General features: G+C 32.9%; 2 protein-coding genes across 3 annotated transcripts in view; one reads left to right on the top strand and one right to left on the bottom strand.

The window, feature by feature from the left end:
- Positions 1 to 11,941, bottom strand: part of Root (ciliary rootlet coiled-coil, rootletin) — a 133,933-nt gene that overhangs the window by 40,062 nt on the left and 81,930 nt on the right. The window lies entirely within an intron of this gene.
- LOC106677842 (uncharacterized) overlaps positions 1 to 11,941 on the top strand; it is a 28,292-nt gene that overhangs the window by 7,652 nt on the left and 8,699 nt on the right. The window contains exons 2-6 of one of the 2 annotated variants that reach the window (XM_067050415.1): positions 954 to 1,080; positions 2,767 to 2,941; positions 6,654 to 6,787; positions 7,624 to 7,766; positions 9,651 to 9,770. In XM_067050415.1, the coding sequence (XP_066906516.1) occupies positions 970 to 1,080; positions 2,767 to 2,941; positions 6,654 to 6,787; positions 7,624 to 7,766; positions 9,651 to 9,770 (683 nt within the window). In that variant the 5' untranslated portion in view covers positions 954 to 969. Of the gene's footprint in view, positions 1 to 875; positions 1,081 to 2,766; positions 2,942 to 6,653; positions 6,788 to 7,623; positions 7,767 to 9,650; positions 9,771 to 11,941 lie in introns of those variants that run through there. The other variant, XM_014415990.2, reaches the window with a different exon arrangement.

Here is an 11,941-nt window from a genome sequence, read left to right on the forward strand (position 1 = left end):
TAAAACTTTGCCATCAAAACTTTTATTTATAGAATTAAAAAAATAAATAAAAACCAAGAAATGTAGTATTGTTCAATAAACATGATTATATCAAAAAATACATTTGAAAGAAATATCACCTTAATATGTATCTTCAACCTGTATCATGTCTCAATGCTACACTTTTAAAAAATATATGAAATTTTGTTAGCTTTAAAGTGAACTCGGGCACCTTTATAAAATGATTACTGCATATCACATAGCTAAGGTTTGTCCAATGTCCAAATACTTTATCTAATCTTCAGAAAGTATTCTAAAGAAAATATTTTTTTCGTTTCTTAATGTTCCTGTCCTCCCCCCCCCCCCCTTTCTCTCTTTAACTACTCAATATTTCATTTATTTCCCTCAATTTAGCTTTGTCATTTATTTCAATGAAGGCTCAGAGTATTTGTTATGATAAACTTGCATTTCATCATCGCCTCGATTGGTAGTGAAATGTTCAATTAGAGTCATTCCATTCCCTCCACCCTATGAATGTAATTACGCTTGATCTGTGAATTGTAGAAGTTCACTATATTTTGATTTCATCTGAAAGTGTCGTATAATTGGAATTTTAATTATTTTTTCTAATAACGAGGCTTCTAAAAGGGCTTGCCTTCAAAGGTTCACCCACTTTAAGGGCGGCCCTGATTCGAAACTGTTATAATAGAAAAGTATTTTATCCTAATTACATTCATAAATCTTATATTTTGTGTACTTAAATTTGTTATACATTTATTATTTTTATCTACAGAATGCTAAAAGAAGAATTCTTATTACGATTATCAGATCATATGTGTACTTATTATTCACATGAGATTATTATAAAAGTTGAATAATAACATTATCATTTGTACTTAATTGTTTATTAATTAAAAAAAGAAAAGTTTTTTTTTCCAATAATTATATAATAATCGATCAATAATGTCTATCAGAAAGAAGATTCTTCCCATGTTCAATTATTCCAGAAGGAACAATATTGATGTGCCATGGAAACCTCTCAAGTACGAGAGGAAATCAAAAAAGGAAAGAAAGCCTGAGAAATACGGCGGCAAGTACAATGTACGTCACACTAATTTTAATAAGGCGGCAAGTACAATGTACGTCACACTAATTTTAATAAGGCGGCAAGTTCAATGTACGTCACACTAATCTTAATAAGGCGGCAAGTACAATGTACGTCACACTAATCTTAATTGATAAATTTGGGGCATAGAATAGAAAAAGAAATTTTAGCATGAAATCCTTAATGTTAGCTTCTGAGGTTGGGAGGGAGCGGTAACCTCTTACTGACTAATGTTCTACTAAATTATCAAGCAACCGAATCTTTAAGATTTCGGAAAAATAATTCAATCTCTTCCTAATCAATTGAAGAAGGTTGTGTAAAAATTTCGATTCGATCACTCGAATAGATATAATACAAACGAACAGATATAATAATACAACGGCTTTTGTAATCTAGTCTTATAGACCTTTCTTGCGATTAGATGTGACAGTGGTAGATATGAAATCTGCGGATCATATCATGGATCTCATTCTTATTCTATACATACTGTTGTTTTTTTACTGGAAAATCAGTCGAAAGTATAATAATCATTAAAAGGAGGAAAGTAAAAGGTATTTAAGATAAATTTTGAAATTCAAGATTGACAAGAACAAATGGATCTCTTCACAGTTCTTCGCCGCAAACATCACATATCCAAATATCCTAAAATTTCAATTGTGAAAATATTTTGAGGTTGAACTCAATTTTAGACAGGGTGTCATATATTTACGGTTTTCTTATTCAATTTTAAATCACTCCTTGTGACATCAGGATAAATTAAAAACTGATAAATTGCGATATCAGTTGTATTAATGCAGTAAGCGAGTGATAAATGCGGCAAAAAAAAATCCTAATTGTCAGCTTACGTTATCTTGCTTATTTAAAATTGCTAATTCTATCTCTTCATCCCAATTGGCATCAGCCATGCCTTGGAGCTGACCACAACTGCCTGATCTATATCTTTATTTTATCATTGGATCTGTTTATTATCCTTCCGAGCAGCCTTAAGCGTGGAGACCGTTATATTTTCTCTCCCCTCAGTGGTTTATGATGGGGGGGGGAGAAGGGGGGGGGGCAGAGTATCTTATTCATAGTCATTTACTTAAAAATAATCAATAAAAAAATAAGTATAGTTACTAAAGAAGAAGCCCTATTTGATCAGAAATATTAAGATTTAAATTATAATATTATACGGAATATAATAATATAAACTTTTATTATGGTGTTCCGCGAATTTATACCAGTACGTTGCTTTACGATTCAATAATTATAATATTTGTATCACGTTACAACTCTAATAATATATATATCAGTGAGCGTGATGCATGAGTTCATAACAGATATATATATATATAATAAGCTTGAATCTGTAAAATTGTATATGTTAAGGAAATTACAAAATAAGAGAAAAGTCTAAAGTTTACATTATCTACCCAAAGCAATCATCTGACAGACATCATCGAAATCTCCACCTAGATAGTAAACATAAAAACTTATCGTTATAAGCCATTAAATTATTGTTCAGGTACTGTAAATAATTAAATCGTTATAGCCATGAATCTATAAGGTATTTAGTGATCTTATCTTCTTTTCGCGTGTGTATATACCTGGAATCGTATGTAAATACATAAATATCCAAAGGATTTCAACTTCCGATATTAATAACTATACTTTTATACGTGCATCACTATTTATGTTTTCAGCTGGCGATCATTATGGGAATCGGCAAGTCGCGAGACCTCATGCAGGCGTTGGAAGACGTACTCAAGTGTTGTGGAGCACCTCTGGCCTGGGAAGTAGTAACGGAGAAAATTGACAACAATAAAGCATTTGATAACATGATCATGGCTATCAAAAGAAACGGTGTAGCAATTAAAGGTTTTTAAAATTTATTTACTGAATAAAATATATAAGACAAGTAAATTTGACGTTAGTTATAGAATGGCATGATACAGACATGGGAGAATCTACCCATTGATGGGGTCCCAATGATATTTCTAAAGGGAAAGCCAGGTTTGAAACAAGTGGGTTTGGGAGGATGGGAAGTTTATCATGAAAGGATCAGTATCAGCAACATACAGGTCAAATGGATGGCTTGATTTGTGATGAAGTAAGAAGTACTAATAGTACAAGAGCCCAAGAGGAGGAAAAAGGCAGTTATCTCACCCCAATTTTTGATTACTTTAATGAAAACTATGCATAATTAATAGTGAAAATTGATGAGGCTGCCAAGTATAAATAGGGGGAATACAAAATGGCGGCTGTTTCAAAACGATAAAAAAAATTTAATTTTTCATTCGGAGCTCTATATCTTAAAAACTACCAGCGACACTAGAAAATCTAAGAGAACATTATTTAAAGAAGAGTAAATTTGCTGAAATATTAGCCCTAAAAAAGCTATTTACGTTTAATAGTTCTCGAGATATAGCTTTTTAAAAAGCAACATTTCATAAAAATGTTGTATGGAACTTACTGAAAGATCAGTAGTTGGTGAATTTATTTGGAAAAATCTATATCTCAAAAATCATTTGACGTACAGATGTCTATTAGCACTCAAATTAAAGTGAGTTTAATGACGTTTATTTTCGTAGGAGTAGTAGTTTTCATGAAATTTGATAAAATATATTGACTTATAGTTGTTGGGACAAATTTTCATTTGCCAAATTTATATTCATATGTGAATATCATAAAAATTACTACCCCTACGAAGATAAGTGTCATAAACTACTTTATAGTAAGTTAAATTTCCTTTATTTTGAGCGTTGGCAGACATGTGTGCGTTTTATGAGTCTAGAGATATATTTTTCAAAAATCCAACATTTTATACAAACAAATAGAAATTAACATTTTGTAAGTTTATTTTGCCAAATATCAAATATCAAAAAACCACTACTTCTACAAAGATAAACATTATTAACTAATTTATAGTACATTTAACTAGCTTTAATTTGAGTGCTGGCAGACATTTGTACCTCTAATGGTTTCTGAAATAAAGTTTTTCATAAGTTGTTCTTGTATTATTGCTACTTTTTAAGATATAGAGCTCCGAATGAAAAATTAATTTTTTTTATCGTTTTGAAACAGCCACCATTTTGTATGCCTCCTACCTATACTTGGCAGCCTCATCAATTTTCACTATTAATTATGCATAGTTTTCATTAAATTAATCAAAAATTGGGGTGAGATTACTGCCTTTTTTCTCCTCTTGGGCTCTTACTATAAGAGCTCTTACTTACTATAAGGTTTTATTACTTTATTTTATTATAGTTTATTACTTAAACTATATGATTACTCGTACTATAAGGATTTTGGATTGTGAGGATTGGATACGAGAGGAGTCCATGGTTTGGTGGAGCCCCAAAACCCAACTCTGTAAGTCCATATAGGCCTTATTATAATCATATAAATATGTCTTTTGCAATTAGTTGGAAGTTCAGGTCGTATTGCTCGTAAGTGTTGTAATAGTCGAAATCGACGAGCAGTTTCCTGTCTTTTCAGTCTTGAGTGGGCATTTCAAGTCAATCGTTTGTCCATATGTAATCCAAGGTAGCGGATCTGATCGATCATTTTTTTTTTTAAATCATTTATTTATTGTTATTTACAACTGTATAACATATATACAACAAGTAAATTTGCTGTAGGTGACATGATACAAACATGTGGAGAATCTATCCATTGATAGAACTCCAATAACATTTCTAGAGGAGAAGATCTCGAGGCCACATTCTTTTCAGACGCCCAGAAGGAGTATTAGGTAATGAAGGAGAAGCCAGGTTAGAAACAAATGGATTTGGGTGGTTGGGAAGTTTTCCATGGAAGGAATGGTATCTGGTTTTGGCCAAATCAGCAACATATGGGACATTGAGGTCATGATCGATGACTTGATTTGTGAAAAAGTAAGGAGCGTTAAAGATTTTGAACTGTAAGGATTAGATTCGAGAGGAATTTGATGGTTTAGTAGAGCCCCAAAGCTCAACTCCGTATGTCCAGATAGGTCTTATAATAGTCATGTAGATCAGTCTTTTGCAATGGATAGGCAATTTAGACCGTTTGTCTAGTAAATGTTGTAATAGTCGAAATCGACGAGCAGTTTCCTGTCTTTTCAGTCTTGTATGAGGATTCCATGTCAGTCGTTTGTCGAGATTTAGTCCTAAGTAATGGATCTGTTCGACAGGAATAAGTGGGGTATTATTAAAGGATACTGTTGGACAAGAGGTCATTGGTTTACGACGAAGGGTAAATGTGATTTGGTGGGATTTATTGGAATTAATTTTAATCCTCCAATTTTGGCACCATTCATCAAGGGTGGTGATGTGGGATTGGATGGTTTGGGATACAATGTAAAGATCATTGTTCACTGACAATAGACATGTATCATCGGCATACGTGGTGAGGATAGTATTAGGATGGGTTGGGATGTCAGCTGTGAAAACTGTATAAAGGATAGGACCAAGGATACTACCCTGAGGTACACCAGCAGACTGACGGAATAGGGATGAATAAGCGTCGTTGTAATTTACTTGAAATAATCTGTCGGAGAGATAGGAACGGATAATCCTGGCAGTCCTGGGTGCCAGACTCGAGTTTGATTATCTAATATAGTAATGTATACTGCGCCGGGTTTAGGCAAAACTTTATTGTTTTTGTACAATAATAAAATTATGAAAATATCAAAGATATAAATTTATAAAACTAATTTAATTAAATTGGTTTCATTAAGGGGGTATGAAAATTAAAGTTTTTATGTCCCTTTTTCACAGAAATTATAACAGTACCTATAATTCCTTATTAATTGTTGGGGCCAATTGTAAAAGTTGTAAGAAAAAAAAAGAATCGACGGGACATTTTTTGTGGTATCAACAATAACTTTTGTTTATTAACTTTCTAATTTTGTTTCCAGACCTATTATTTTAGTTTCACAAATTGCTTTAAACAACAATACAAATGTCCTAAAATACATGAAAAATTTAATTTATTTTATTTTTATAGTTTTATAACATACACAAGAATAATAAAAAGGACTTTCGGAAACTGATTACAATTTTTTTTTATGAATATTGTTCTCCCTATTGTTATATAGGTCAATTTTGTGGGCTGCTCATTTCTACTTGAAGCTCAGGCAGCAATTTAACTAAAACCAGTTGAAAGTGTTGGAAAATTGTGTTTTCTAATTGTAAAACTAATTAAAATTAGTGCCAACTAGTTAATTGATCTTGATTGGTACTTCTGTAGATAGGGGGCCTTCCCAAGCCCCCAGATAACACTTTTTTAAAGATTTCTATGTTAACTTGGTTGGTTGATTATTTATGTTGTAAGTATAATGCATTTATTTATTTCCGTTTTGAAGATGTGATTGGTTGATTCTGAAGTTGTTTTTATTTGAATTAGTCATATTTCTCACGAGACTGTTAATAAAATGACAAAATTTGGAAATTACAATAATTTTTTTTCAATCCTTTTCATTTCCTAGATCTCATAATATATTTAGTGATATGTATAGATATCATTCTTAAAAAAAAAAAAAAAAAAATACGAAAAATATTTCAAGATAAAAATTTGATATAAATCATTAATATAAATTTTATTTCAGGCAATTTAGACAAAGAAACAGTTGTGGATGAAACATTTCGTCCAGAAATATCGAAAAACATGGCTGTAAGACGAGTTTTGGACTTACATTCTATTATTACAGAATTTAAATCATTCAAAGGCTTAAAGAAAAAGGTTAGCTATTATAATTGATGTCTAAAATATTTCCGATTTATTTATACGGTTTATCATTTAGCTCACGTAGATATATGTAACATATTTATACACTCAATAAAATGTATAAAATCTGGGCGGCCCAGAGGGGTGCGGGCGATAGGTGCTACCGTCTTGGACACGCACTTTACTATTAATATATTGTACTAGCAACATTAGTAAAAGGTTTTGGATTAAAATAATACTAAAAAGAGATCCCAATTTTTTTACCAAATTTCCAAAATGTCTCCTAAATTTTTATGAAACTTTTTTAGCTGAATCTAAGCCTTAAAATATTGGACTTCTGGTAAAATAATGTTTTTCGTGAGAGTCATAGAGGAGAGAAACGTTAGTTTTTGCAAAGCCTCCAAGCGTTCAAAATAATCATTCTGGGGAGAGGGAGAGGGGAGAGAAACGTTAGTTTTTGCAACCCCTTAAACTAATGATTTTAGGGAAAGGAAGATGGGAGAGAAGCGTTAGTTTTTGCAACCCCTTAAACTAATGATTTTAGGGAGGCGTTTAAAATAATGATTTTAGGGAGAGGGAGATGGGGGAGAAGCGTTAGTTTTCGTAAAATCTTCAACATAAAGATTTTGAAGAGTGGTAGGGGAACGTTAGTAAAGAAATCTTGGTTTTTGCAAAAAACGGGCTCGGATTTGGATTCCAAATTCCACATTCCAAAATGTTAATTTTTTTTAATTTTGATTTATTATGAAAAACAAAAAGTAAAGTAACAATATTAAAAAATCTTAAAAATAGCGGAACAACCTTTGGAGAAGGTAAGTACAGTACTACTTTAAGATGAAGGATTGTTTCAGATGAAAATACACCAAAACATCGACCTCGTGATTGTCCGCCAGAACACCGAGGGGGACTACGGGATGCTTGAGCACTCCCCCAACAAAAAAATAGCTGAGCGCTTGAGGGTGATAACATTGAACAGCTCGGAGAGAGTGGCCACGTGAGTAGGATTTGTACAAATGCTTTTTTAATTGCCTCAATAATTTTAATGAATATTACCCAGTTTACCAGTGGTCTTTCATTCTTTCAGTTCAATAAAAAAGGTTTCGGAAATGAGTATGGAAAGTGATAGTTCTTAATCACACACATGAAAAATATCCTTACTGCATGCCAAAAGGCATAAGTGAAATTTTAAAATAAAAAATAAAAGTAATAATAATTTGAAGATAGTTGGGGTATGGTCAAAAAGGAACAAAAAATTTTTGACTACTATTTACTTACTGCTATGTATCGGGTTTTGGACATCCGGGATATTATTAAGGTGTTTCGTCATCTGCCCCTATACCTGGTCAAGGTATCCTTCTAGGAAGCTTTTTGCATCCTCGGATATGGAAACATCTGTACTAAGTTTGTCACATTACCAGAGGCCCCTGAGAAAATTAGATTGACTAACCTTTAAGTGGCAAAGCACAAAATAGGTTAGGATGAGGGACCAGAATCAAATTAACCAGGTGCAGGCCCTTCCTGGACAAGTCAAACTTTTTGTTACACATGTTTTGTTGGCCCTGAGGAGGGGGACACCTGCCTCGGGAGTCTGCGGACATCGACGACCAATGAGATAAGAGATTTCAAAATAAGGTAACGCCCTAAAAAGGGTAGTGGGAGAAAAAGAGTAGGGTAACAAGGGCAGGAAAAGGAGGCATTGCAGGACCAGACGGGGACGAGAGACGGACACACTGAACAGGAAGGTTTAGACGAGTGAGGACCACAGTCAGGAGGCAGACTCAGAGGATGCACTTCGACCAGACGAAGACCAGGAGACCTGGACATCCCTGATGAAACAGAAGACACCTACGGCACTACATCCCACGGCATCAGCAGCTATAAGTATAAATTAACTAATAAGTAGTCATGTAATAATTTATATTTTATGGCAACCTTTATCTGAATCATTTGAACCATTTTAATCATAATAACAAATTGTAAATAAATACTTAGTTTCTTTATGTAGTTTGTTTACTAATATATAACCCAATATAGCACTCTTTATTATCCTATATAATTAATGGTAACAACATTTTATAAATATAAAGGCATTTAATTGGTAAACTGGTAAAGACACAAACAGCCTTTGGAAAGGAATCCAATTATAATAATAGTTTTTTAGGACTCAATTTATAATCAATTAATTAACTTATTTTTGGATAATTGCCTTCAGCGATTATGCTGGCATCCCAAGTAAATCTGCTACTAGTACACAGCATTACCAATAATAATAATCTATGTTTATAACTAGAATTGATGGTAACAAGTCATGTACATGTTTTATTGCCTATTTGCATGATTAGTTTGGTAGGTATCGATTCATAATGTTACCTACAATTTTATAAATTTTGAAGATTTAATTCTCAACTTAAAAAGTGGATTTGATCTCAAGAATATGCTTTGAGTCTTACCTATTTTGTTCAGATTTTTTTTTTAAATCTCATAACTCTAAACTGCCAGTTTTCAGAGAATCGCCAATAACCTATATTTATCTTTATTATAACTTCAATAAGTGAAAAATGAATCGCACACATAATTTCACGAGTAGTTCTGAAGACTATCTCCAAGAAGTTAAAAAAAAAAGAGAATTATCATTTCATGTTTGTAAAATATTTAGAGACAATAGAAGACAAAAAAATATTATTAAATGTGATGATTAATGTATTGTCAGTATGACTGAAGTACTAGAAAGACATACAAAAAATATAGAAACATGGAGTATTTTTTTTTTTGTTTTGTTTAGATGTGGTTCATGGCTAAAATTCCTCTAGGCTAAAGTTTAGTAAATACTTTTTAAAGAAATAATATAAATAATTATATTTAATATTTTCTATCACAGAACGGCTTTTCAATATGCAGATAAGAAAAACCGAGCCAAAGTGTTTTGCCTCCACAAACGCCGTCTTTTACCACTGTCTGAGGAAGTATTTATCAATGGATTTCTTCTGGCAGCTTCCAGGTATTTCATGTTTTATATGGTTCAACTGTACATATTGTGGTGAGCTTCACTGGAAATCACATTTTGTGAGTTTATCAAAATTAGAGTCTAACATGTATTTAATCAAATCTGAAGTTGTTTATTAGGTTTCTCGATCCCTAAAGTTTATCGGACATCATCTCTTTAGGAAAGACAAGTTCGGCCCCCTAGTAACATGTCCATCAGAGCCGAAGCGGATGACTCCACGATGTCTTTATCCTTAGCTCTGTTCCTGTTCACGTCTACTTTTGACGTACCAAAGAATCGGTGAAGAATGCTCCTGTAGAACAGCAGGAGTCTTGCTTACCCGCTCGTCCTATCAGAGCGTACACTAAATCGGCATATCAGGGTTTTATTTAACCATGACTTTGTAGTCCCGGTGAGATAATGCCTCTCAAGTGGATTTCCAGGCGGAAGAAGCTTCTGTTCGCTAGAATTTTTTTTTCCTATCTCTACTTTACACTGGCCTGTGAGTCAAAATAGAAAAATTCTTCGATTTTTTCAAAATTTTAGGTTCCTAAGCTGTTTTTCCATCTTATCTGTTATATCTATATATACCGTTTTATTTGATACTTTGAATTTGGTGTATTCTTCCTTGATTTCCATGTTGAGTAAATTTTAAACTTTATCCGTCCTTATTCGGAATTGAAACATAAGTCAAACGAACTATTTTATTGCATTGTTAAATGTAGTATCACGTCCTTGATCTTCGAACATTATTTACAGTACACCCTGTGTAGGTTACACTTAGAGAATTAGTGTATATATATTTACTCCAATATATAGTTATATATGTTAATATTTGTGTATATCATATACATGTATGGTATATAATTAGTATGTAGCATCCATACATAAATAATAATCAATAAAGCATCCATAGATAAACATATATAGTTGTATCTAATAAAACCCCCTGTTTCTTTTATTTTATTTTATTCCAACAAATCATCCATTGTGAGATAAATAAAGTGACAAGTTGTCTGTCTGTAGAACACTGAAGAAAGCTGTCTGGTAAAACTACACGAGTTTAGAACTACACTATCTCTATTCAACGAACGATTTTTTTTCACATTGCTTTAATAAAAAGGGTTTTAAGAAGAATACGGTTGAAACCAAACCCGGAACAATTAAAGTGACTCGGAGATTTAAGTACCTTGGAGAAATATATCGGAGAGAGAAGGGTTTAAGGAAAGGAGAAGAAATATAATAATAACATATATAATAACAAGAAGAAATTATCTATAAAAGCTAAGCTGATGACCGTGTTATAATGTCGTATCTTATAAGACATTATAACACGGTCATCAAACCAGCGATAATCTATGGAACGGAAACCTCGTGTCTTCCCAGCCCAGAGGGGCTTTTGAAAATAGAAAAAAGAATTCTCAGAAGGATCTATGGACCTAAGAGAACACCTGAAGGATACAGGTTGAAGTCGAATCAAGAAATCTATACGGAAACAACAGACCTAGAGACTGACGTTAGGGTGAGAACGCTGAGGTTCTATGCACATATGATGAGAATGAAACCTGAAAGACTAAACTATAGAATCTTTCAACGAATCCAATGTCACAAAAATTCAACAGGATATTTCAAGTAATTTAGGGATGATTTGGATCAGGTGGGGCTGACGGACCAGGATTGTTTAGACAGAGATGAATACAGAAGGACATTCAAGGGAGTGAAGGTTCTTGTGGGAAAGAAGCACTCTAGAAAGGGTCTTGCGTGGTCTGAGGAGTGAAAACGTAGACACGCAGAGCTGATGAGGGAAACAGATGAAGAAGAGACATTAGAGTTATGTTATGCGAGTGATCTTCAAGCCCTTTTCTTGAAAAACCAAACAAAAAAAAACAACAACGGAATTAATGGAATAAAAAAAGATTTCTAGATCAATTGTAAATCAGCAGGTAACACCAACTATGTTTTCATATATATATATATATATATAAGTTACGGTACGGGAGTTACGGAGTCAGCTGTTATTTCAATGTCAGCTGACTGAGGTGATCAGCTGATCGAACGTATATAAGAGATGTACCGAATACAATAAAGCTAGTGTTTTACAGCAGTTCAAGCGAGTTAAATCTTATTCCTTCTTCTCTGTTTTTACATTTTGCTTTCGCCAATACATAACTGGTGCCGAAACCCGG

The sequence above is a fragment of the Halyomorpha halys genome, unplaced genomic scaffold (assembly GCF_000696795.3).
Source record: "Halyomorpha halys isolate HHAL.00 unplaced genomic scaffold, Hhal_1.1 Scaffold110.1, whole genome shotgun sequence".
In the NCBI taxonomy this organism is placed as follows: Eukaryota; Metazoa; Arthropoda; class Insecta; order Hemiptera; family Pentatomidae; genus Halyomorpha; species Halyomorpha halys.